The sequence below is a fragment of the Mustela putorius genome, unplaced genomic scaffold (genome assembly GCF_011764305.1).
Source record: "Mustela putorius furo isolate JIRA1106 unplaced genomic scaffold, ASM1176430v1.1 tig00537284_pilon_pilon_pilon, whole genome shotgun sequence".
Classification (NCBI taxonomy): Eukaryota; Metazoa; Chordata; class Mammalia; order Carnivora; family Mustelidae; genus Mustela; species Mustela putorius.
Window position 1 is genome coordinate 1,508,256 of NW_025422422.1, and position 27,774 is coordinate 1,536,029.

Sequence of the window (27,774 nt, forward strand, 5' to 3'; positions counted from 1 at the left end):
ACTGTTGGTGGGAATGCAAGTTGGTGCAGCCACTTTGGAAAACAATGTGGAGGTTCCTCAAAAAGTTAAAAATAGAGCTACTTTATGACCCAGCAACTGCACTACTGGGTATTTACCCCAAAGATACAGACGTAGTGAAAAGAAGGGCCATATGCAGCCCAATGTTCATAGTAGCAATGTCCACAATTGCCGAACTGTGGAAAGAGCCTTCAACAGATGAATGGATAAAGATGTGGTCCATATGTACAATACAGAAAGGATGAATAACCAAGTTTTGCACCAACATGGATGGGACTGGAGATTATTCTAAGTGATATAAGTCAAAAAGAGAAAGTCAATTATCATATGGTTTCACTTATTTGTGGAACAAAAGGAACAGCATGGAGGATATTAGGAGAAGGAAGGAGAAAATGAAGGGGGAGAAATCAGAGTGGGAAACAAAGCATGAGAGACTATGGACTCCAGGAAACATATTGAGGGTTTTAGAAGGGAGAGGTATGGGGGATGGGTGAGCCTGTTAATCGGTATTAATGAGGGCACAGATTGCATGGAGCACTGGGTCTTATATGCAGACAATGAATCATGGAACACTATATCAAAAACTAATGATGTACTACATAGAGACTAACCTAAATAAATAAAACTACAGTGAGATACCAGTATCTACCCATAAAAAAGAGTAAAATTAAAAAAGACAATGATAAGTATTGGTGAAGATGTAGAATGTTAGAATTCTTACTGGCGGAAGTGTAAACTAGTGTAATCATTTTGGAAAACTTCTGGGCAGTAATTACTGACCTACTGAAGTTGGAAATCTACATGACTTATGAGGCAATTTCTCTCTGAAATGTACATCCAACTGAAATGTATGCACAAAAGCCTCAAAAGTAATGCACAAGAATATTCATAGCTATATTCTCTATTGCCATTCATTGAAAAAAATCCAAATATCTGTCAACAGTAGAATAATCACATTCATTCAATGAAATACCATACAACAAGGAGAATGAACTGCTACACACCACTATGTAGATAAAACTCACCAACAAAATGTTAAATAGAAGATATTGGATATAAAAATACATATTATATGAATTTATATTAAGGCCAATGAGCAACAAACTAAACTATAATGTTTAGAGATCCAGTTTAGAAGACAATAATAGGAAGAAAAGCAGGAAGGCAATTACCATAGATATCAAGACAGTAATATCTAGGATAACGCAGTTTTAGTAATTGAGACTAGAATTATTCTGAGTGACTGGCTGCTGATTACGTGGATCTATTTTGATAATTATTTGATACAGTACTTCACTGGGTATATGGGATCTTTCAGTTCTGAAAAGTGTAATTAAATTCCAGATGGGTTAAAATTTAAACTTAAAATTCAGACAATAAAAATTCTGCAAAATTTTTTAAAAAAAGGGAGGGGTGGGGAGGAAAGGGACCTGGAAGGTACAACCCATATGGGTGAGTGAGACTTTCTTCATTACATGCAGGAAACTCTGTTTAAAACAAAGATAGACCTGTTCAGTTGTATAAAGAGTTAAAAACTTTGTTATCTTTTGTACAAAAAGATTTGTTAATTGGGATGATAAACAAAAGGAGTTATCTTCTTACAATATAAAAAGTGCAAACATAAAATTAGAAGTTTCATAGAATAAATTCAGTGTCAACAAACATGTAAAATTGTTCAAATTCGCTAATTAAGAAATTAAAATAATCATTTTAATTTCTCATACAGGTAAAAATGTTTAAAATTCTATAAAATGTATTAACGGTAGTGTAAGAAAAAGGTATTCTCATACACTGACCTTTCAGCTGTTTTTAAAAGCAACAGGGTAACATCTATTCAAATTAAAAATATATTCTTTCTCCCAGTAATTTCGCTACTAAAAAGCTATCTCAGAGAAACAAAATTACACCTAGAGAGGGATATACATGCAGATATTTATTGCAATCATATTCAAGGTGGCAAAAAATGCAAAAATAAATGTCTATCAAGAGAAATTGTTAAAAACAAAATTAAAATACAACTGCTTTTTAAAATCATGCATACATTTAGAATAGAACTACGTTACTTCTTAGATTTCTGATATGCTAAGTGAGAAAAGCAAAATGCAGAAAAATTATGTGATCTTTTTCTAAAACATAACAAAAGCATATCATTGTATTTATGTTCACATAATTATATCCATTCATTCACTGAATTCTATGCACATGAAGAAAATGTAGACTATTATGATGTACCTCAGGGCAGAGGTTAAAAAATTCTATGAATGGTAAAAGGAAGGGGAACCCAAGCAAGTGATGGAAAGAGTGCAGGAAAAACTGCACTTAAGAATGAATAACATGGTCATGTTTATTCACTTCTGTTAAATTATATAGGAGGCATATGTAGAACATCAGGTTTCTTCAAAAAAAAAAATGATAGCCTCTCTTTAGGCACCTGAAATATCTTCTTCCTTAAAAAAAAAAAAAAAGTCTTAAAAAATTAAGAGAAGACGGTGCCAGGAAAACGAGTAGAAATAAAGCTTGAAGGAATTTAAACTATAGAAATGACTGCCAGTAGATGGCAGTAAAACCCTCCAAAAATTATAGGAACATTTTCTTAATTGCTAGAAAAGCTTGTCTATAATCTTTACCTCATAAAAATATTCAAATTATATATGCAGACCATGAATGAAGTTCCCTAAGACAGACTTTAACCCTTAATTTAACACATATATATAATTACCTATTTCCTAAATCATCTAGAAGTCATTAAAAAAAAAAAACTCAAGAATAATGCCCTCTGAGAGCTGACAAAATATTCAATTAGTATGTATTTATCTTACATCTACTATGTGTAAAATATGGAAGCAAACTGAAGAAAACATTTGAGTTTTAATCAAGTAGAACAAAATGTAAAGTAAATGGAATGTTTACAAATAAACTAGTACAAGCTAATGTATTGGTTTTTACAGTGGCATGTCAACAACTCTCAAGAGTGCATATGGCCACAGAACTTAGTGTCCCAAAACCAAATAAATAAAAAAGCAAGCCATTAGGCAGATAAAACATGTCACACTTTTTCACTGAAACTCGTACTTTACTCAGTAGCAGGCCTTTTTACTCTTACTATACACCAAAAGTTCTAATGATTCTTTAAAGTCATTTAGAAGTTATCCAGCCATTCCACTTACTACCTCGAGGCTTAGTATAGAACTACTTTATTAAGTTTATGGGTCCTGTAGCTTAGGAATTTGCATATGATGAATATGTGGAGTTGGCTTGTTTCTGTACAATCAACACCCATGGCTTCAGCAAGGAAAACTCAAATGGCTAGAGTCTGGAACTATTGACGGGAGTCCTTATACATGGCCTCCCCATGTGGCCTGGGCTTCCTGGATGCAGTATCTGGATTTCTTGCATGACGGTCCAAGGCACCAGGTACAAGTGTTACAGAAAATAAGGTGAAAGCTACATCACTGCTTGTGAACTAGCCTTGTAAGATCACATGGAATGATTTCTACTCTACACTTTGGTCAAAGCACTCAAACCTACCCACTCCCAAAGGAATGATAATTATACTCCTTTTCTTGAGGGGGAATAGCAAAGTCACAGCAGATAAAAACTTAAATATTACTGTAGTAATCTCTCGGTAATAAAGTATAACACAGTATGCCCTTTGGCCCCAATTCACATCATTCCCATATGCAGGATTCACTACACCCTTCCCCGAAAGATCTCCAAAGTCTCAATCCGTGATGGTACCAAAACAGTCTCAGACCTCATCATCTAAATCAGGTCCAAGTGTAGATTAGGCTCCCCAGTAGTCGTTCAAGTACAGTTCCTCTTGATCTGAAGACCTACAAAACAAAATGCCATGTTAGCCCACTCACATCCAACACACCACTGTGGGACAAGCATAGAGTAACTTCTATAGGCACTCTCATTCAAAACAAAGAATCAGGAGGCATACAGTAATTGCTTGGAAATCCCTGCAGACTAAATCCTCAATTTCATTTTTTGCATATTGTGGCAGTAGCAATTTTGCTAGATATTCTTTTATTATATATAACAGAGATCTCCAGTCTTCTTTCTTCCAGCTTTCAACATTTTCCTTAGCTTAAGGCCTTCACTGACAGCCTCCTTGAGGCCTGTCAGGTTTCCTCTCAAGGACCTTCCAGTTTCTGCCCATGATTCAGTCCAAAAGTTATAACAGCATCTCATATCTGGTACCAAATTTTGTTTCAGTTATTATTTCTTTTTTTTATTAACATATAATGTATTATTTGCTTCAGGGGTACAGATCAATAAATGGGTAGAAGCCATGAACAGACATTTCTACAAAGAAGATATCAAATGGCCAATAGACACATGAAAAAGTGCTCAATGTCACTCATCATCAGGGAAATACAAATCAAAACCACAGTGATATACCACTTCACACCAGTCAGAAGAGCTAAAATTAACAAGTCCAGTTATTATTTCTATACAACAACTTCTTCCTAAAACCCAGGGATAAAATAATATTACATCACAGATTCTATGAGGCAGAAATTGAAACAAAACACAGCAGGTTGGCTTAAATCTGTTCCATAATGTCTGGACCTTAAATAGGGATATGCAAGTGGTAATACACCGGAACTATCAAGAAAAGACCCCAAACGGAACCTTTCCATGTAGCTTGAGTTTCCTAGAGCATGGCAACCTTCAAGGTCACTGGACTACTTGCATGGCAACTCAAAATTAAACAGGACTATTTTAATGAACAAGTTAGAGGTACACAACCTTGTACAACCTAATCATACAAGTCAAGCAGCACTCCTTAAAAAAAGAACAGGATAGAATACTGATGGTGTTGTAGCCATTTATGAAAACTAAAATCCTCTATCCCAGTTTATCAAGAAATAAACGAATACCAAAGTGCTACTGGCAATATGCATAATGACAGGAGGGAGAAATAATGCTTTCAACACATGCATTGTTTTTTTAAAGATTTTATTTATTTGACAGAGAGAGATCACAAGTATGCAGAGAGGCAGGCAGGGGCCAGGGGAGGAGGCTCCCTGCGGAGCAGAGAGCCCAATGTGGGGCTCTTTCCCAGGACCCCGAGATCATGACCTGAACCAAAGGAAGAGGCTTAACTCACTGAGCCACCCAGGTGCCCCAACACATGCGTTTTTGCTATCTCTCAAAACCCTATTAAGATAACATGAGAAGGTCTCCTGGGTGGCTCAGTGGGTTAAGCCTCTGCCTTCAGCTCAGGTCATGATCTCAGGGTCATGAGATCCCCAGAGTTGAGTCGGGCTCTCTGCTCAGCGGGGAGCCTACTTACCCCTCTCTCTCTGTCTCTCTGCCTACTTGTGATCTCTGTCAAATAAATAAATAAAATCTTTAAAAAAAAAAAAAAAGGTAACATGGGGAAAAAGCCACTTGGGTTCCTCATCAACTGAACAAATAAGTAAAGAAGAGTTATATATAGTGGCTGCGGTGCTTGATCCAGCTTATAATGGAGGAAGAGTAGAAATTAAAACAAAGAGGTCAGAGAATATGCCCAAAATCCAAGTGATTGTATGACTTCCAAGTTCTTCCTTACTCAATGGTGTAAGTTAATGAAACACTAGGGAATTCTTGTCTTGGCTATGAGATGGATATTAAAGTTGTCCTATTAACAAGCAACAGGACATAAAACCTAGAGAATATATAGAACTTTTGAAGGCACTGGACAGCACTCATGAAAGGCTGTAATCCTTAAGAAAGGAGATATACATAGAAAAATCCCTATATTCATCCAGATTCCCTAAGTAAATTATTTGAACCACAGCACAGGAAGGGAGACCAAGCACAGATCAGTAGTTTTACTGGATTAAGGATGCAGAAATCAAGATCCAAGGCAGCTGGGATTTAGGTGTCACAGTTAGATCCACAGAGAATGAACACCAAACACTTGCATGTTAATTCCACTCGTCCTTAGCCAACTTCTAAGCTGCAAATTTATAGGGCAAGACTCTTTATAGTTAGTGTAGCTGTGGTAAGAGGTTGAAACCTGGGAGGAGTTTCCAGACATAACAGGGTGCTTGGGAGAATTTGCAGTTTGGACCAAACCAGAATATAAGCACCCTGGAAAACAAGCTGGACTCTTAGTTGAGACTCCAGAAAAGTGATCTACAGAAAGATCAAGATTAAAGCATGAAAACAAAATTAAAAATACATCTTCCCTTATACTAGATGAGTAAAAGCCAAGTGATCCATTTGTAACTTAAACACCTACCAGAACAAAAATTTATAATCTTAAAAAGAAGGAACTATAACCCAAAATAACTATAACATATATCTACATTGTCTTCTATGTAATAAAAAAATAGGGAAAGAAACCGGTAAAAGTGATACATAACCAAGAGAATTAAAGTAGGCATCCATTAATGATGAACTCTCAAATTTAGACTAGAAAAAAACTCCAACCTGTTTAAATGTTAACACACAACCACAAACATCATACTTAGGTATAAGACAGGCCTTTCCCCTAATACAGGCAACAAGACATGGATACTTGCTCCCACCATTTCTTTCCGTTATATTGGAGATTCTAAATACTGCAATTTGGCAAGGAAAAAAAAAAAAAAACAGGATCCTAATAAAGGGAAGACTTAAATTTTTTTGCATAGTATATTCTGCATGCAGCAAATCCAAAGAAACACATATACAAATTATAATGAATGGATAAGTACAGAAAGGTTACAAAACACAAGGTCAAACTTCAAAAAAATCAACTGTATTCTAATTCCAATAGATGGAAAAATCAATTAGAGAATGAAATAAATATCTTTCATAATAGCAACAAAGAATGAAAATATTTATAAATAGAATAAGTTTTTCAAGACCTGTACATTAAAAATTACAAACATGGAGGAGGGAAATTAAAGATCAACAAACAGATCATTCCCGTTCATGGATTGGAAAATTCAGTGTTGTTAAAATAGCAACTCTTACCAAATTAATCTACAGATTCAACCAACTGCCATAAAATCTAGCAGGCTTTTTTGCAGAAATTTAAAAGGTGACCCCCACCACATTCTTATGGAAATGTAACAGACCCAAAACCATTTTGGAAAAAAAAAATGAGAATTTTCACATTGATTTCAAAAATATTCCAAAGCTATAGTAATCAAAATGGTGAAGTACAGGCAAAAGGCTAATCCTATTCATCAATGGAAGATAATTAAGAGTCCACAAATAAACTTAGGAAAAAACTTTTATAAGCATTCATCATCTTGAAGTAGGTAGTAATTTCTTATGTAGGACACCAAAAGAAAATGTAAAAGAAACAAAAATATGGATATCACTGGACTCCATCAATATTAAAAATATCTGTCCTTCAAATGGACATCAAAGCCAAGCAGACAACTCTCAAAAATGACATAAAATACTTGTAAACCTATACGGGATAAGGCCTTGTATCCAGAATACACATTACTACTCCACAATAGAGATAAAAAAATTTTTAATGGTGAAAATTTTTGAAAACTTATTCAAAGATATACAAATGGCTAATAAGCACATGAAGACATTCTCAATATCATTAATTAAATGCAAATTAAACCCAAAAGATAGCTTTTCACATCCACTAGGATGGCAAGAATAAAAATGGATAAAGAACCAAGAACTGGTCCTTTGAGAATATAAACAAAATTGATAATTCTTTAGCCAGACTGAAGGGAAAACGAAGGACTCAAAATCAGAAATGGAGAAATAACTATCTACACCAAAGAAATACAAAATAATATTATACCAACTGAGAAGAAATGGACTCTTAGAAGCATAATCTTCCCAAACTGAATTAGTAATAATAGTAATAAATAGTAAATCTGAACAAACCAGTTACTAGAAATGAAATAGAATCAATAGTCAAAAAAATCTCCCAACAAAATCCAGGACCAGATGACTTCACAAGTAAATTCTACCAAACATTCAAATGATTTAAAGAATAGTATCCATTCATTTCTATTAGGGCAGCATTACCCTGATACCAAAACCAGACAAAGACACTACAAAACAAACACACACACACACACACACACCACAACAACTACAGGCCAGCATCTCTGATAAACAGATACAAAAATCCTCAACAAAATATTAACAAACCAAATCCAAAAATACATTTAAAAAAATTACTCACCACAATCAACTGGTATTTATTCCAGGGGTGCAAGGGCAGTCCAATATATATAAATCAATCAACATGATAAAATATATTAACAAGAAAACAAACATTTCAAAAGGTTCAGAAAAAAGCATTTGATAATGTACATCTTCCACTCTGATAAAAATCCTCAACAAAGTAGAAGGAAACAGGGTTGCTGGAGGGAAGACAGGTGGGGGGATGGGATAATTGGGTGATGTGATAAGCACTGGGTGTTATATGCAACTGATTAAGAATTGAACAGTACATCTGGAACTAATGATGTACTATATGTTGGCTAATTTAAAAAAAAGAACACACCTCAACATAATAAAGGTCTCATGTGAAAAATGCACAGCTAGCATCATATTCAATGGTGAAAACATGGGAACTTTTCCTCTAAGATCTGGAAAAAGACAAGGATGTCCACTGTCACCACTTTTATTTCAACACAGTACTAAAAGTCCTCATTACAACAATCAGACAAGAGAAATAGAAGGCATCCAAGCCGGTAACAAAGAAGTAAAACTTTTACTATTTGCAGATTATATGATAATATGTATTTTAAAAACCTAAAGACTCTAGGAAAAAAAACTAGAATAAGTGAATTAAGTCAAGTCACAGGATACAAAACTAATACCGAAATCTATTGAATTTCTATACACTAATAATAAAGGAGAACAGGAAAATAACCCCATTTATAACTGCACCAAAAATAATACCTAGAAATAAACCAAGGAGGTGAAATACCTATAAGAACCATAAAATGCTGATGAAAGTAATTGAGGACACAAATAAATGGACATATGTTCCATGGTTATGGATTCGAAGAGCCAAAATGGTTAAAATGTCCATACTACCTAAAGCAATCTACAGATTTACAGTAATCCCTATCAAAATATCTATTGGAAAAAATGATCCTAAAATTTGTATGGAACTACAAAAGAACCCAAATAGCCAAAGAAAGCTTTGGAAAGAATTACAAAGCTGGAGATATCATAATCCCAGATTTCAACATATACTATGAAACTATAGTAATCAGAACAATATGGTACTGACACAAAAATAGACACACAAAACAATGAAACAGTATGGAGATCCCATAAATAAACCTATGCTTAAATAGCCAATTAATCTATAATAAAGGCAGCAAGAATATGCAGTGGGAAAAAGATGGTCTTTTCAACAAATGGTGTTGGGAAACTGAAGAGCTATATGCAAAAGAATGTAACTGGATCATTTTCTTACACCATGCAGAAAAGTAAATTCAAAATGCATTAAGTACCCAGAAGGAATGCATACTGAATTGCAGGAATGATACTGAATAATAAGATATTGCAAAAATTATTTATGGAAATAGTCACTCAACTTGTTAAAACTGCCAAACACAGAGCTGTACACTCCAAGTTTATCATAGGATACAAAAACATGTCTGAAGTTAGTTTAAAAGTAATGACAAAAGATATTCACACAAAAAAACAAAAGCTGAGAAAATTTATTGTTATCAGATCCAAATTAGCTAAAAGGATATTAAAATAAACTAAATGAGAACATTTCAAAATATATGGGATGCCAGTGAAGAATGCTTAACAGTTTATAACATTAAGCACTTCCATTGCAAAAAAGAAAGATCTAAAATAGTTCACCTCAAGAAGCTAGAAGAAGGAAATAAAGTACAGAGTAAAAGGAAATAAAAGTCATAGCAGAAATAATGAAATGGAAAAATGGGAAAAACTGAAATTTCTCTGAAGATGAGTCAGAAATACAAACCTCCATAAGATTTCTCAGAGGGGCACCTGGGTGGCTCAGTGGTTTAAGCCTCTGCCTTCCGCTCAGGTCATGATCTCATGGTCCTGGGATTGAGCCCCACATTGGGCTCTCTACTCAGCGGGGAGCCTCTTCCCTCTCTCTCTCTCTGCCTGCCTCTCTGCCTACGTGTGATCTCTATCAAATAAATAAAAATCTTTAAAAAAAAAAAAAAAGATTTCTCAGAGGAGAAATTTCCCAACTCATTCTATTACCCTAATACCAAGTCCAGAGAAGACATCTGGAACAAAACCATAGACCAGTATCCCTCAAACAAAATTCCTTTAAAAATGCTAGCACCAAGTCTAGCAAGACATTAGAAAGAGTACATAACATGCCTAAATGGGGCATCCCAGAAATGCAACAGTGTTTTAACACTCAAAAATCATATATATAAGTTGGTTGGTTGGTTGGGGCTCAAAAGGAACAAATCTGCAAAACAAAGATAAGAAAGCTTATAGAAGAGGAATTTGGATTAGCCAATAGTAATGGCCATGTGAATCTTGGTGATTCATGCCAATGCTAATCATATGCATTTGGAAAACGCATATACACAAAAATACACTCAGCAACCAGGTAAAAGGACTTATTCATCCAGTAGGTATCCTAGCTCCTCTATTCTCTGCCACACTAGTGTACAGCCAATGACTCAATTCTAGCAATGGAGCCCAGCACATATCCAAAAGATATCCAGATTCCATAAAGAATCATTAAAAAATAAACACATTTTTTCTTGGTTGTTGGCAAAATTAGGTGGTAAAACTATTTTTAAAGACCCAGAAAGGAAGATAGTACCACGAAAGTCAAGATAGTAGATCCATTGGAGGAGGGCATAAGTATTTGTGAGGATGGGAAAAGAGCTTCTGGAGTTTTGGTAATGTTCCATTTTGAACTGAGTAGCAGTTACATGGGTGGTTCAACCAGAAATAAAGCCTCTAGCTACAGATATGTTTTTTATACTTTCATGTCTATACTTTTAAAAAGGTTTAAAAATGAATTACACACCAATAGCTAATAATGACATGCACAGAATGATCTTGGCTAAGGATGGTACTTTCCCCCTTCCTAGGGCTCTCCTTTTCATCTATTCTTTGAACCTTGAGGTTTGAGATTTTTATTCCCTTTAATTTTGAGATCCTTACAAACTAAATATCAGAATTTCATTACACTTCTCCATTCTTCTCTAGTCTTCAAGAATAGCTTATTGAATTCATAAGCTATATATATAAGCTCCATACATGCAATTTTTAAGAATCTTCACTGAAATATTCACTTGGCATAAAATTCATTTTTCAAGTATACAGATCAATGGATTGTAGTATATTATTAACGCAGTTGCACAAACCACTATCACCATTTAGTTTCAGAACATTTTCAGAGCCCCAAAGAGAAATTCCATGGCCATAAGCAGTCTCTTCCTATCCCCAACTCCCCATGGGCCTTGGCAATCAAAACTGGTTTGTACTGAGTCAGTTTTGCTTGGCTGTACTATGTGGTCTATAATTTCCTTCCTTGTAGGTTTGCCTAAATTCCCTGACAAATTATACCACACATCTATCAAGAATCAGGCTCAGAAGTCATATTTTTTTTAAGTCTTTTTCAACTGGTTCCTCAATCCCAGGGAAGTTAGGCTCACTGTCCTCTGTGGTCCTAAAGCCCCTATTATACACCCTTATTACATGCCATGTACCACTTATAATTACCTTGTTCCCACCACTGTGAATATCTTAAGAACCACAATTTGACTCATTTTTCTAACTCCTATATTGAATACAAAGATTTCCAAAATGTTTGATGAATGAATCCACCATATAAGAAACTGTGACTGGATTATAAAGATGATGATTTAGTACTTAGATGACATTCAGAGATATCTATGTTCAAGAACATCAAGACAGAAATGTTATGGAAAAGCATTATGATAAAATAACTTTAGTCAACTGATTATTCTATGATTAATAAAAAATTATGAGTAAACTAAGAAAATACATTAAAACTATTACATTGAGTTCATGCTAAGATTTTAATGTATCCTGGGGCACCTGGGTGGCTCAGTCATTAAGCATCTGCCTTCGGCTCAGATCATGATCCCAGGGGTCTTGGGACTGAGCCCCACACTGGGTTCCCTGCTCAGCGGAAAGACTGCTTCTCCCTCTCCCACTTCCCTTGCTTGTGTTCCCTTTCTCGCTCTCTGTCAAATAAATTAATTTTAAAAAAATTTAATGTATCCTAGCCAAAGGGGAATAGTTATTAGAATCTTAAATTTACTATGGCCATCCTAATATAGCCTAAGAAAAATTATAGAAGTGTAGAAAAAAAAAATGTTGTTGGAAACCTCTGAAATGTTGAAAATTACATCCAAACTACAGGCCAAATAAAAAAATCAAGGTAATGCTCAATTCATAGAATGAGTTTTGGAAGTTTTCATTCCATTTCTATTTCTTGGAACAGTTTGGAAAGAACAGGCATTAACTCTTCTTTAAATGTTTGGTAGAATTCCCCTGGAAAGTCGTCCAGCCATGGACTTTTGTTGGAAGGTTTTTGATTACTCCTTCAATTTCTTTGCTGGCTATGGGTCTTTTCAGATTTTCTCTTTCAGTTTTGGTAGTTTATAGGTTTCTAGGAATTTATCCATTTTTCCAGATTGCTCAATTTGTTGGCATATAATTTTTCATAATATTCTAATTGTTTATATTTGTGATGTTGGTTGTGATCTCTCCTCTTTCAGGATTTTATTTGGGTCCTTTCTCTTTTTGAGAAGTCTGGCTAGGGGCTTATCAATTTTATTCTTTCAAAGAATCAGCTCCTAGTTTCATTGATTTTACTGTTTTTGCGTTTCTATATTATTTATTTCTGTTTTAACCTTTATTATTTCTCTTCTGCTGGCTTTAATTTACTGTTCCTTTCTTAGCTCCTTTAGATGTAAGGTTAGGTTGTATATTTGAGACTTTCTTGCTTCCTGAGATAGGCCTTATTGCTATATACTTTCCTCTTAGGACCGCCTTTGCTGCAAGTCCCAAAGTTCTGAACTGCTGTGTTTCCTTTTCATTTGTTCCATTCATTTTTAATTTCTTTGATCTCGTAATTAACCCATTCATTTTTTTAGTAGGATGTTCTCTGACCTCCATGTATTTGTGATCTTTCCAAATTTTTTCTTGTGGTTGACTTCAAGTTTCATAGCTTTGTGGTCTGAAAATATGCATGGTATGATCTCCATCTTTTTGTAGTTTGTTGAGATCTGATATGTGACTCAGTATGTGATCAATTCTGGAAAATGTTCCGTGTGCACACAAAAAGAATCTGTATTCTGGTACTTTAGGATGAAATGTTCTGAGTATATCTGTTAAGTCCATTTAGTTCAATGTGTTATTCAAAACCAGTCTTTCCTTATTGGATTTTCTGCTCAGATGATCTGTCCATTGCTCTGAGGTGTTACAATCTCTTCAAATGGTGTTGGGAAAACTGGACAGCAGCACACAGAATGAAACTGGACCACTTTCTTACACTATACACAAAAATTCAAAATGGATGAAAGACCTAAATGCAAGAGGAAACCATCAAAATCCTAAAAGAACATAGTCAGCAATCTTTGACATTAGCCACAGCAAATTCTTACTAGTCATGTCGCCTGAAGCAAAGTAAACAAAAACAAAAGAACTATAGGGACTTAAGATAAAAACTTCTGTACAGTGAAGGAAACAGCAAAATTAAAAGGCAACCAACAAAATGGGAGAAGATATTTATTTGCAAGGGACATATCTGATAAGACTTTCAGATGGCTAACAGACACATGAAACAATGCTCATCATCAATCATTAGGGAAATACAAATCAAAACCACAATGATATACCACCTCACACCTGTCAGGATAGTTAAATTAACACAGGAAACAGATGTTGACAAGGATGCAGAGAAAGAACAACCCTCTAACCCAGTTGGTGGGAATGCGAACTGTTGCAGCCACTCTGGAAAACAGTATAGAGGTTCCTCAACAAGTTAAAAATAGAACTACCCTATAACCCACCAATTATACTACTAGGTATTTACCCAAAGGAAACAAAATTACAGATTTGAAGGGGTACCTGCACCCCAGTGTTTATAGCAACATTATTAACAATAGTCAAACTATGGAGAGAGCCCAAATGTCCATCGATTGATGAATAAAGATGGATAAAGAGGTGGTTGTGTGTGTGTGTGTGTGTGTGTGTGTGTAAAATGGACTTTAAGATTTTATTTATTTTTTTGACAGAGATCACAAGTAGGCAGAGAGGCAGGCAGAGAGAGAGAGAGACAGAAAGAGAGGAGGAAGTAGGCTCCCTGCTAAGCAGAGAGTCCGATGTGGGGCTCGATCCCAGGACCCTGGGGTCATGATCTGAGCCGAAGGCAGAGGTTTTAACCCACTGAACTACCCAGGTGCCCCTGTGTAATGGACTATTACTCAGCCATCAAAAAGAATGAAATCTTGTTATTTGCAAAAACATGGATGAAGCGAGAATGCATTGCTAAGCAAATTAAGTCTGAGAAAGACAAACACCATATGATTTCACTCATATGTGGAACAAAACAAAACACATGAAAATGAGAAATGGGGGGAAAAAAGGTGAGGAGGGGGTGGGGGTTAAATGAGTGATGAGTATTAAGGAGGACACTTGTGATGAGCCCTGGCGTTTATACATAAGTGATCAGTCACTAAAGACTACTCCTGAAACCAATACTTCACTATATGTTAACTAACTGGAATTTAATAAAAATTTGAAGAAAAAAAAAACACAAAAAGTTATAGGCCAAGTAAAAAGATCTAACTTAAATATCCAACATTCCTTTAAAAGTGAAACATGAAAAAAATAAAAACTTTTGAGAAGTACTTTTAAAGAGAAAAAAATGTACTAAGTGTTTGAGTAAAGACTTTGGTCACAGGAAATGTTAAAGTGAATTCAATTTTTCATCACAATATGCACAAGGTAGGATTCTGTTAATGCTATAGTACCCTTTTAAAACACATTCATACAGACACATTCAGACTTTAAATATTTTAATGTGAAATATTTTTTACACAAAATACCCCATTACAAAACAAAAATAATTTCCCTTAGGTGTACACAACTGTAAGACTCTTTAAGTGCTTTTAGAGTTAAATACTCATAAACAAGTCAGAGAGTTATATTAATACAGATTTTAAAATTTTTTAAAAATCAGACATAAATTTAACCAACTGAGCATCTTATATAGAAGAATTTAGAATCAAAGTGATCATGCCAGGAAAAGACAAATGAATAAATTTGTCTTTTTTTATGAATGTTTTTATTCTATATCAATATAGTTTTGAATAATGCATATGTGAATATTTTTAAAAAATCCATTCCTAAGGAATACTTTTTCCATTCTCATAAACCATTTTAAGAGAGTTCAAAATATTTTTAATTTATACGAATAAAGCAAAATTATAAGTTATTTTAAAAAGTAAAGCTAAACAATCAACTTTGAAATATTTTCAGCTAAAAACTTAAATGTGATATTGCTTCCCAAATTTTGAACCAACAGTCTGTTGCTAACATAAAACAAGATTCTACTAACAAACTAATACAAATGTTTTAGACTAGGAAAAATGCCCTTAATATTGACTTATCTGTGAAATACAGTAAAACTTAATCTTACGAAAACATAAATCCTAAGATGAATACGCTATTTTGTTTTTATCTGAAAGTACTCTGAATTACTAATTCATCCTCCATGTTGTAATTTTACAGTATATTAAACTAGCTAATGGGGTGGGAAACGTGCCTTCAAGTATAAAAAGAAAACCACTTTAAATTCATCATTTATATCTTAAAGGGAAACTTAATTTTAATGTTACCTTCAACTACTTTCTATATTGGGCTTCTGTTGAAGTTAAAAAAAATCAAGTAGGAATTACAGAATTATAAAAAACATAATTTTAAATGCTACAATAAATTTGTGAATTTTTGAAATAGACAAACGTAAAATACTATACCTGAAGACATACATGAAGTTAAATCTGAAAAACTGAAGGGATATGAGGCTCTTCCTGATAAAACTGGTACCAAAACATCCATTACTACTTTATCTTATTTTGGCATTCAAATTCATCTAATTAACCAAATCACTACCTTTATCATATTTTATGGTATCAAAACCAAACAACAAAAGCAGCCCAGTGATACAATAGTTACAGAAGTTGAAGCAAATTATTTTTCCAATAAAAGCCCTTTTTTAAATTGTACAAAGTAATCTCTAAGATCTGGTGAGGTTTAGGGGAAAGTAACACCAAAGGATTCCAAGAAATTAGATTATAAAGATTATAAATTACCTGCTCTAAAATCACATACCACAGATTAATTTGTAATGTAAAAATATAGAGTCTCCCTGCCTTGAATAAACTTCAAGATATCAGATTTAAACTCCCATTCCTATTCTGGAAATTACTTCCTAACCTCAAAAAAAAATTACAATATCAATACACTAATATATATGTACCAATGATAAATTTGTCCCCAAGTAGCTTAAAATATTCCTAAGTTTTCTCAAATATTCTCTAAGTCACCAAATCCCTAGTTCTTCAAAACGATTTGGCATACATTGACTTTAAGTGCAATTGTATGATTTTATGGTTCTATCTTTACAACAAAATACTCTGAATTTGCACAGTAAATATTTACTTGTAACAAATTCTAATTCATAGGTAACTGCACTGGCAAGATATCTCCCTACCCCCACCCTCCCACCAACTAAACAGTAGTGTTCTTGAAGATCACAAGAATCTAGAACAAACCACCAAAAATATAAAGCCAAATTAAAAATAGATACAACTGCCAAATAAAGTGAAAGAAAAATCTCATTGCATGAGCTAAAGAAGAGGAAGAATGGGATGAATTTGGACTTCTCTTCCATATTCTACTATAAGCACCTATATTCTCCTGGGAATATGGTTGTGTAGCGTTAACTATAGGTTATCCATGACTGCAATGAAGACTCTAAAAGTGATGACAGAAACAAAGGCTTTAGTCAGGAAAGACACCTGAAAGATGTAAATAATGGTGAAATAGCTAATGACTGAAAATATAAGCAAAGAATGGTTTATCAAATATTTAAAATGCTTTAGGAGTGAACCCCATTTCCTAAATAACCTTTCTGAAAACAAGTCATCCTAATTCCTGGTCACTTAAGATTTCTGTAACATTCTAATCACTGTCTGCTGGGAAAATAAGCTAAACAATCTAGATGCCTTTCAGATACTTTAAATATTAGAAATTGTCATATGCTTACCACTTTTATTATATATTTGGAGCATCTAAAACAAAACAGTAATTACTGGGTATCCTATATATTATTTGTTGCCAAACTGATGCATAAAGGTTCTGAGCTTTCATCTCCCTGCACTGAAAAACAAGCAAAAGAGAATAATTAGTATTTCATAAAGGATTTTTCCAAGCATTTCATTAAGCATTTCATTAATAGTCAAGACTATTTTGAAAATTCCTACTATAAACAGAATTTTTAACTAATTTCTAAAGTCACAATTTAAAAAGGCAAAGAACAAATGAAATATGGCATATAAATTACATACTCATATATATACATAATTATACATATAAATAAAAATATTTTATTACTAATATATATCCATTTTGGAAAAAATACATATAGCTTATTCTAATCTTTATTTAGAACTATAATTCTCTCAATCAGAAATCCTATCTTCCAAACAGATCTAACCATTAATCAAGCCACTATACTGCAAATATGCATGTTCATATATACATACACACTGTCCTAAATATTGCAATTTCACGCAGAGAAGCATCAGCACTTTTTCAAGTTACTATTTCACAAAAGATTTGAAAAACAATTGTAGCTCTATTAAGATGGCTATTTCTAAAATTAGTGAGCATTTATTTTATACCAGATACTAACAGACTTTACATGTTTTAACTTACATAGCCCTCACAAGCAGCAAGTGGCATTCATTATTAGCTGTGTATTACAGATGAAGAAACTAACTGAAGAAAGATATGTTAAAAAGCCTACCTCCAGTTTCACAGTTAAGGAATGAACCACGAATGCAAACTCAAGGAGGGTGTCTCACTGCCCATACTTTTAAATACCACGCTAGATCCAATGTAAGTGATTCTTAAGTATGTATCACTTACAAATCTTGTATTTTCAGAATTCAGTCTATATGCCTATCAGCCATTCCCCTTTGGATATCTAGCTATACCATCTCAAATGTAAAAGGTCAGACAATTCTCTCCTCAAAACTGGGCTGCCATTCCAGACTTCTTTCAAAGGTGTCCTCCAGTTAAATAAACAACTGTAGGAAAGTAGCACATATCAGCATCAAACACTGCCTCATTACCAGAGAGTAACTAGACATTTTTGCGTTTTTTAAAAGGGTTATTACATTCTCTGATTTCCATAATTATCTATTCAAGGACATCCAGGGAAAAAGCAAGTGAGCAAGCAATGACAGCAAGAACATCCCAGAAATGGACTAATAACTTATTTTGAAAAAAGTCTGCAAATAAAAACAATTAGTTGACTATTTTAATATTGATATGTTACAGTAGGCTGAAACTATGGGAAAGTTAAGCCCATTTTCTAAATGTAAGTGGCAGAAACTTCTATAATTAAAACAATACCAGGACAAAATAAATGGATTATACTTCAAGGCCATTTCTAACTCAATGACACTCTAAGTTTAGTACAGAATTACTGTGACTCATTGTGTATAGTTTGGACTCCAAACACCGGAAGGATAGATTCTATGAGTTTTCAGAGTCCGGAATTAGTGTTTTCTCTCACAAAAATAATTCAGGAAGTTGTCCACAGTCATCTTCGGAATAGGGGTTCTTGACCTTGGCTATACATTAGAATCACCTGGGGAGCTTTAAAATCCTGATAGTGAGACCACAGCATGACCAATTTAAAAAATCTCTCTAACAGCGAGGCCCAGGCATCAGAACTTTTTTTTAAGCTTCCTTTCTTAATGTCAGTGCAAAGCCTTGAGTGAAAAAGTACAACCATTAGATCCACTTTTCTAGATTCTTCAACAGGCAAGGTAGTATCAAATATTGGTAACTTTAACCCAGAAGAAAAAAAAAAAAAGATTATTTTGCCCCAGATTCAGAGCAGACAGTAAACAGCAGTGACTCCTACAGTGAGGCCTTTGGACGAGTAGTAACAGATGTTAGGAGCATGGACAGTACTCAAGGCGATGAGACCATCTGACGTTTTCTCATTTTGTTTTAAAATGGAGAATAGCAAGTGCATTAGTAAGTTCTTAGTCCACATAACCATGTTTCTTCTATTTGTCTCAAAGTTACGATTTTCCCCTAAATAAAACTTCAGGTTCTATTTTTTAGAACTGTAATTTGACGTTTGGACTACTTTTGTAACAGCTACTTCCACTTAACTCACTCACTGATTCACTGTGTGCTAGGCATACAGGAGGTGGATGGAGATAGGGGCTCACAGTGGAGTCTTAGAAAATTTGATAAGAAAAACATGGAGGTAGAAGCATACACATGTGAAGTAGTAAAAGAAATTATGTAAGCACTAAGATGCATGGGCTGAGGGACAAAAGCTTATTGAAATTCCTCAAATGATATCACTGCTTTGCAAAAGGCAGCATGATTAACAAAAAACTTTTTGGAGTTGGGGACACAGTTGCTAGTAAATAAGGAGCTGAGATTCTGTCTTTATATCCAAAGGAAAATTTAATTTTCCTGAGCCTCCTCCATAAAATGCTGATAATTCAGGGGGGTCATTCTTCCCATTCCTGAGGTAGCCTTCCATGTAGAAGTATTCACAGTTGAGGCACTCTCCTAGCCTAACTCTCCTCTGGTTTGTTTCCTCCCTTACTTACACCAGGAGTGGGACCAATCTGATTAGTCCACTTAAAAGGACCAATTCCTATATTAGTTTAGCCTGTTCCTTCTCCCTCCCTTTTTGGAGAGAAATGCCTCAAGCCATAGTTTTTACATGGGTAGACTCCTCCATATAGAGAAGTTCTCCTCTGTGCCTGTGCAGATAAGTCTAAATTATTGATTCAGTGTTGGTAAGCCCATTTTACCATTGATACAAACCTACACTTACCACATTTATTAAAAAAAAACAATATTGATATTTTGCTCACCAGTTGTTTCTCTCCTTGTCCCTCTCTAAAGTGATTTAGAATTCAGGCAAAGAAATGGGTACTAGCTATCTGACTCCATTCAAACATAAAAAATCAACTTACTTCAGAGTTTGGTAAGCTTTAAATGAGGTAATATGTACAAAAATTTTAATACATAACATAGTAAGCACTCTACCATAACTGCTAATCCAATACAAAATACTCAAAAATAAGAGCCAACTTTAAACCATTTATCAATTCACTATAGAACACCTAAATATGAATTCAAATATTCTTTCTAAAATATATCAATAAAAACAAGATCTCTCCACACTGATTAAAAGAATGTAACATGCTATAATAGAGTTATAACATGAATAACAGATTCATTAAACAGGGAACATTTAGAGGCTACAAAATCCTCAGTAACTAATCCCCACAGAAAATGAAATATGATGTGCATAAGCAAAATCAGACAATACCCTAGCCATAACATACTAAAATTTTATTATAGAATCAGTTTGACATCTAAAAATTTTAAGAGGAAATAAGTTCCAGTTTATTCCATAAGTTTAACTACATTATCAATATGCTAAAGGCATATTTGAAAAACCTGAAGATACATTTCCCCTGATAAGAGGCCTTGATCTTCAGAATGAGCCCAGGAGCTCACTAACAGCAAGATTTATTAACCTGAGCTCTATGGGGCTTTAGTTTTGTGAAACCCTTGAAATTATCTGTAGAATGTCCTGTTATATGCAACTGATAAGTTGTTGAACACTACATCAGAGACTAATGATGTACTATATACTGGCTAATTAAATTTAAACTTCAAAAATGTCACGTATGTGTGCATGCATATATGGTTAAAAATGCTCTCCACTTTCATTACAATCTCAAAGGTCACCACCACTCAAAAAAGAACTAGTCACATACCATTCTATAATTAAGTGATCAGTCCCAGTTTATCCATTTATTCAGATTTTCTAGTAAGTTTCCTTGCAGTATGATATTTTCAACTTGGATAATTGACATATAATAAGCTTTTAAAGAATCAAAAATGGAATCTACAAAAAAAGGATATCTTTTTTAAAATAGCTACTTACCATTTAAGTATTCCTCTGATACTATTTTTTCATTAGCGTGCAATGCTTTTACTGCTATTCTCAAATCCACTGTGTTCTTTTCCTGTGTTTCTTCAGTTGGTACTTTTTCAAAAATGTTTTCAATGCAGTTGGTGTTGGTCTTTAAACCATTAGGCAGTTCCCAAAATGAAGCTGCTGAACACGTATCAAACATAGCAGTACTTAGGGGATTATGTTTTCCAAAGTCAGCCTTCTTCCTCAGAGCTACGTTTTTGGAATATAATCTTTTACTGATACGCCTTTTCCTTAAGAGGTTCTTACAGACCTCTTTCCTCTTTACAGTTTTCTCTTTCAGCTTTTGTTTCTCAGTGCATGTACAACTTATATTTTCTCTTTTGTAACAATTTTCATCTAACAGTGGGAGAACAGGCTTACTCTGTAACGGATATTGGACTTTAGTAGGTCCAGTAGTAGTACCTCCATCACTAAGAGGATCTGAATCTTCAGAATATACAGCAAGACCAGATGCAACTAACAAATCTGCCAAGTTATTTTTCTCATGAAGGACATCTACTTTCAGTTTTGTTTCAAAATTATGCTTCCTAAACTGAAAAACTAAGCCTGGTTTGCTTAGGAAGTTTTGAACGAAACTTTTCACATCTTCATCCCAGTGTTGTTCTTTAGCAGGTAAGATACCATATAAGATACAAGGATAACTTAACCTTGGTATATCCAGAAGTTCAACAGGAACAACTTTCAGATTTTTTGTATCTGAATAAGGTATGCAAACAGAAAATCCATAGTCGATCAACACAAGTAATAGGGACTGACTAGAGACTTCAGAGATTTCTACTCTATTCCACTGATCTTCCAAATCGTATTTGAACAAACAACTAGCACCAGGAGTTATGCACTCTTGAGGCACTGTTTGCAAGTTTTCTGGTAGATCAGAAAGCAGCACAAAGAGCGATTTCATTGTGTCAAAGAAATCTTCTAACTGAACACAGAAATCTGACGGATCACAAACCGCAGTGGCAATACCTGAATACCGCTTTCCGTTTTGGAGTTGGGCCCAAGTATATGATCTCATTGTACAGGACGACACAGGAGTCACATTAAAAATAGCTTCTGAAGATTTAAGTTTGTTTTCAGCATGAACTGTATTTAAGTATTCTAGAAGTAGCAGGCCATCTACCAAAATGTCGACTTTCCACACAGAGTTTAAGTATTTCAAGAAAAGAATACTTATTTCCAAATGAGCAAATAAAGACACAATGGACTCAAATGACCGGTTTCTAAAATTTTCAAACCAAATCCACTTACAAGGCACAACTTGTCTTGGAATATTTCTAATCTCCTTACTGAGCAGCCGGATATTCCCTAAAGGTACTATTTCATACCTACCACGATCTACTAAAAAAACAAGCACTTTATCAACACACTTCTTTGCTACTTCTGATCTATACCATTTCAAGGTTTTTTTAGATTTTGCCAAGCACTCTAAACCTTTTTCAATATTTTCCACCGATAAAGAGGGGTTTTTTACTTCTTTATTGATGAATACTGTTAAATCTGATAATATTTTTTTATTTTTGGATAACTTCACATAAAATGTCCCACTTTTTGAGACATAAAGTATCTCAGACTTTTCAAGTTGTCCAGGTCTTAACTCTTCAAAAGGAATCTTAACCAGCCGTTGGCAAGGTGGTTGAAGAGTCCCAGAACCTTCGCACTCCTTTGACTTTCCTTTTTTCCTTTTGTTCTCCTCCCCAGAGCTCACCTTTTGAGAGACAGCTGTAGGCAGCTGCAGTACAGTCTTCTGTAGTTTTGAACAGGCTGTCCATTTCATTAGTTCATTAATGACACATGTTCCATCACAGATGATATTGACCTCCCATTTCTGCTCATGCTGCTTCAGAAATTCACAAGAAACGGTTTTGTTACTCACTCTCGACATGAAATAATCCACAGTTTTACTGTCCCATATTTCATCAGGCTCATGCCACTTGACCCCACTGAGAAAAGAATGGATTCCTAGCTGAGGAACGGTTAAGAATTCCCTCTGAAATTCATAAATTTTGGATGTGCTTATTACCGCAGTGTTACCATAGTCAATAAACTCCACTTCAAAAGAATTTCCTGGCAAAATTTTCTTAATAACGGCTCTGTAAATGGCATGGTCACCAGAGTATTCTGCAACTACCAGGTCTCCTACCATAGGCTTCGTGGACTTTCTCTCTTTCACTATATTCAATCTTTTTTCATTTAGAGCATCTGCAAGTCTGAGGATTGCATTTTCATTCTCCGCAAGCTGGATATGGAAGCTTGCTGGATTACTGATATTAGAAACATATCCTTTAACTTTGGCATTCAAGTAAATCTGGGGTTGAGGAAGATCTTTGATCTGTGGTCTAGTAAGAGTAGATAGGTTTTGAGAAGCTGCTTGGTTTAGTTCTTGGATAAAAGACTGCGATATAACCCTTGTTGATTTGCAGCCCACATCATTTTCATCAAATCCAGAGATACTTTTTACACCTTTATTTTTTAGTCCATCACTCAAAGATCTCACTTTGTTTTTTGAGGCAGGCTCAATTTTATAACAAACTGATGGTTTCAAAAGCTTGGCATATGTACTTCCCGGATTTGTTAACTGATCTATTTTACTTTCAGAGTATGTTACTAGCTTAGTTTTATTTATCACATTATGGTGATAGTTTTTTTCTATTTTGCCTTTCAAAGAAACAGCAAGTCGCTTATTCTCACTTATTTTAGGACCCTTTTCCACATAGTGTGCTTGGTCACAGAGTTTTTTTCCATAAGCATGAAGCAACATTTTAATTTCCTGATTTATATGTTGACATCCATCATATAATTCTACACCAAGCTGGCCATCTGACTCCCTGGTCAATATTATTGCCCTTAATGGTTTTCCCAAGAAATTATCTTCAAACCAGCTACAGATTTCTACTGGAATATCTACATCTCTAAAATCTGACAAAAAACACTTAATAGCTTGCATAGGTGTAAACAGCAACTCTGGAAACTGATCTGAGATAGCCCTCAATGTACTTTCTTCTACTAACTGCTTATTTCCGAAGTCTACAAAATAGACCAGAAAGTCAGTTAGTGAGTCTGTTGGCGTTGCTAAAGCTCGATAAGAGAGACCATCTTCTACATACTTAGATAGGCACAGTCTCATTTTACTAGGATCGTATTTTGGATAATTTTTGAGGTTACTAATCTCTGTGATTTTTGTTTCTATCATCTCTAGGTCTTTATTATTTCTACTGAGTTGGCAATAAAACTTTTTAGGACTATAGATGTGAGAAATGTATATTTCTTCCTCACTTCCAATTTTTATGTTAAAGGAAGAATAATAGTAACTGTAAAGACTAACTGAAGATGGAAATGGCCTTGATAATGTATTATACTGTGCTGAGCCATGATTAATAAGAAATTCTTTTGCACTAGTAAGTGGAGATTGTAAATCCACTAAGTTACATAAACAGTTTGGATATATAAGAACTAGGGCGTAAATGACACAAGTCAATAATCCTCTAGATGAAGAAATAAAATTCCCAAAGTCTCTGCATGCTTCTCTTGTCCAACTGAATTTACAACTGATGGGTTCAACTAAATGGTTAAGACTACATCTGAAGGCTTGGCCTTCTAAAAAAAGGAAACGTGGGTTAATGGCACAAATATCTTTAACTAAAACCCTTTCTTGGTAACCATAATCAACAAATACCACGTCAAATTCTTTTCTTGATACTTGAGTCAAAATAGCAGCTCTATACCACTTCCCATCTTTGGAATACTTAGCAACACAAGCAATCTGCCCAATTTGATAAGGATCAGAATGAACGCTGTAGTAATTCTGAATTTGTTCCATTAACAATTTTAGGTCCTCTAACTTACATTGAAGCTGGCAGGAAAAGTCACCTGGGCCATAATAAGAAGAACACTTGACTTCGAGCACGGTTCCTGGTTTAAACATATATTCTTTATAAGGTCGTAGCAACTCCGGTCCCACAGACAAGGTGAAAGGATTTTTTAAATCTGAGAAATTAACAGCTGGGGATTTTAACAAAGATAAGGTCCTTTCTTTAAGCTTATTTGAATGGTACTTTTTAGGTTTGGCTCTTTCAAGAAGGGCAGATAGGACTTTAACTTTGCTTTTAGGTTCTAAATTTAATACTGAATATTCACTTTCAGATTTGGGACAATATTCTGGTTCTACTTCCCAATATTCTGCATATCCAGCTTGTAACATAAGAGAGACAACATCATTATTTTCTGAGGCTTCCATACTCTGAATATTTACAATGTACTTGTCATCTTTTTTTGCTGTAACTTGAAGCAAAATTGCTTTGTTCAAGACTATTTTTTTAAAATAGTCAATTGCTGCCTTCACCCATAAGTCTTCAACAGGAAATATATGTGCAAGTGAACAGCACATAGCTAAGGCAGGCAACTCACAAAACTCTGGAAGCAAAATTTTTACATCAAAAAATGGTATGGAATCAGTATTTCCATAATCTAAAAAATAAACATTAATCTTGTAACCATTAATTTCAGTGATGACAGCTCTATAAAAATGTCGGTCTCTGCTGTATCTAGCACAACAAAATAATCCAGGTTCTGGATTTCTTAGAATCAGTTCATCATTTTCACACGAATCATAAGATTTATTTATATTTTTCATTAGATCTTGAAGTTCATTCTGATGTTCATTAGTGCGTACCCAGAAATTTGATGGGTTTAATACATAGGCTACAAAAGCTATATAGGCAGTCTCTATCTCCATATTTACAGTTTTAATAGGAAAACTTATTTTCAAAGTGTTTTTATTTGAAGAGCTTATTGATGGTTCTGTATTTGCAGTAAAAGAGTCAACCACACTGTTTACATCAGAAGCACTAGCCTCCTTAGAGATCTTTGATTCAGACACTGGACAGAGTACTTGTGTGCCTCCGGTCTTCAGCAGACACTTAGAATTAATTGTAGACTCCTGAGTTTGTAGTGTTACATAATACAAATGTTCATCCTTATTGAAACAATCAATGTGTGCATATACTATTTGTCCTAACAAAGCTTGTTTAAAAACAGTCAGTTGAGATTTTCTGGCATCTCTATCTGGACTGTGTAAATAGGTCAGAGAACATGGAAACGAAAACAACGGTACTAAAATAAAATCCTGTTTAAGTTTCTTCACATGGATTGAGGGTATAGCCTCACTACTGCCATAATCCATGAACCAAATTTTCACTTGATTATTGGGCAAGAGCTGCTGAAGAATTCCTCTATGCCACTGTCCATTTCTCCTTTTGGCAACACAAAGTAGTCCAAAGTTATCACATGTGGGACTACTTTCTTGACTGACAGTATCATAATGCAAAGTCATACACACTGTTAAGTTTTCTAACTCTGGAATCCATTTAATTAGTTGACAATAAAATTTACTTGGGCTCAATGCAGAGGACACCTTTATACTTTCAACCCTGCCTACTGGCAAAGATGGCTGCAAATTAGCCAGAATGTGTTGAATATCAAGTGAAGCATCATTATTACTTAATGATAAGTCAGGTCTTTTATGTTTTATTAAATCTGGCATTTCCTGTGAGAATTCTTTTAACATTTCCACAATAAGGCGAAATGAATCCCCATCAATAAGTCTGCCTAATTGTAATTCAAGAACCTGGGATATAATTTTTGGCACTTCAAGAAGAATCGTTTGAAGAGGCAAAACAGCTTGTACACAACCTTTCACTTGTAGTCCTACTAATGACTTGAAATAATTCAAAGCCTTAGGAGGCCATCTTTCCCCATTTGGTAGTATGTTGGCGAAAATACCAACTATTACCCTTGGTGGTAGCTCAAATAAGTTGCCACAGGCTGAAGCAACCTGTGTACCATCAACTCTTAGTTCTTCTCCATGATCTATGAGGAATACTGTATAGAGTTCATTTTTCTTTTCCATGACTCTTCCTCTCTGCCATTCTCCAGATACTCTTTCTTCAACCAAACAAAATTCATCAATGTCCACATTATTTTTTACTTTTGGAATATGCTGCATTTCTCTCTGTAATATGTGGTAGTCAAACTCACATTCGATATGATTTCTGCCTTGAAATTTCACCAGAATGTCCTTGGGAAGACATTCTACATGTGATATTGTCAGATTCATGTTTAAAGACGTCGGTAACAAAGGTGTAGAATCCATTTTCTAAAAGCAAATAAGTATGAATTAGCTTTCAGACAGACCACTGTCAAAATTAAATAAGCCTTCTATAAATCTGAATTAAGTCTTATTTGGTATTTAAACATTATCCTTAAAATCCTTATTGCCTGGGGATACCTGGGTGGCTCAGCTGGTTAAGTGTAAGACTTGATTTTGGAGGTGCCCGGGTGGCTCAGTGTGTTGAGCCTCTGCCTTCAGCTCAGGTCATGATCTCAGGGTCCTGGGATCAAGCCCCACATCAGACTCTGCTCAGCAGGAAACCTGCTTCTGCCTCTCTATCCCTGTCTCTCTGCCTATTTGTGGTCTCTGCCTGCCAAATAAATAAATTCTTTTAAAAAAA

The 27,774-nt window shown here is 34.6% G+C and overlaps 1 protein-coding gene across 1 annotated transcript in view; it reads right to left on the bottom strand.

The window, feature by feature from the left end:
- Positions 1–1,938: 1,938 nt before the first annotated feature.
- TDRD15 (tudor domain containing 15) overlaps positions 1,939–27,774 on the bottom strand; it is a 33,832-nt gene continuing 7,996 nt past the window's right edge. Inside the window, exons 2-4 of the mRNA XM_004745884.3 lie at positions 21,215–27,419; positions 17,261–17,373; positions 1,939–3,851 (exon numbers count right to left, since the gene is read on the bottom strand). Of these exons, the coding sequence (XP_004745941.2) occupies positions 17,315–17,373; positions 21,215–27,416 (6,261 nt within the window). The 5' untranslated portion in view covers positions 27,417–27,419 and the 3' untranslated portion in view covers positions 1,939–3,851; positions 17,261–17,314. The remainder of the gene's footprint in view (positions 3,852–17,260; positions 17,374–21,214; positions 27,420–27,774) is intronic.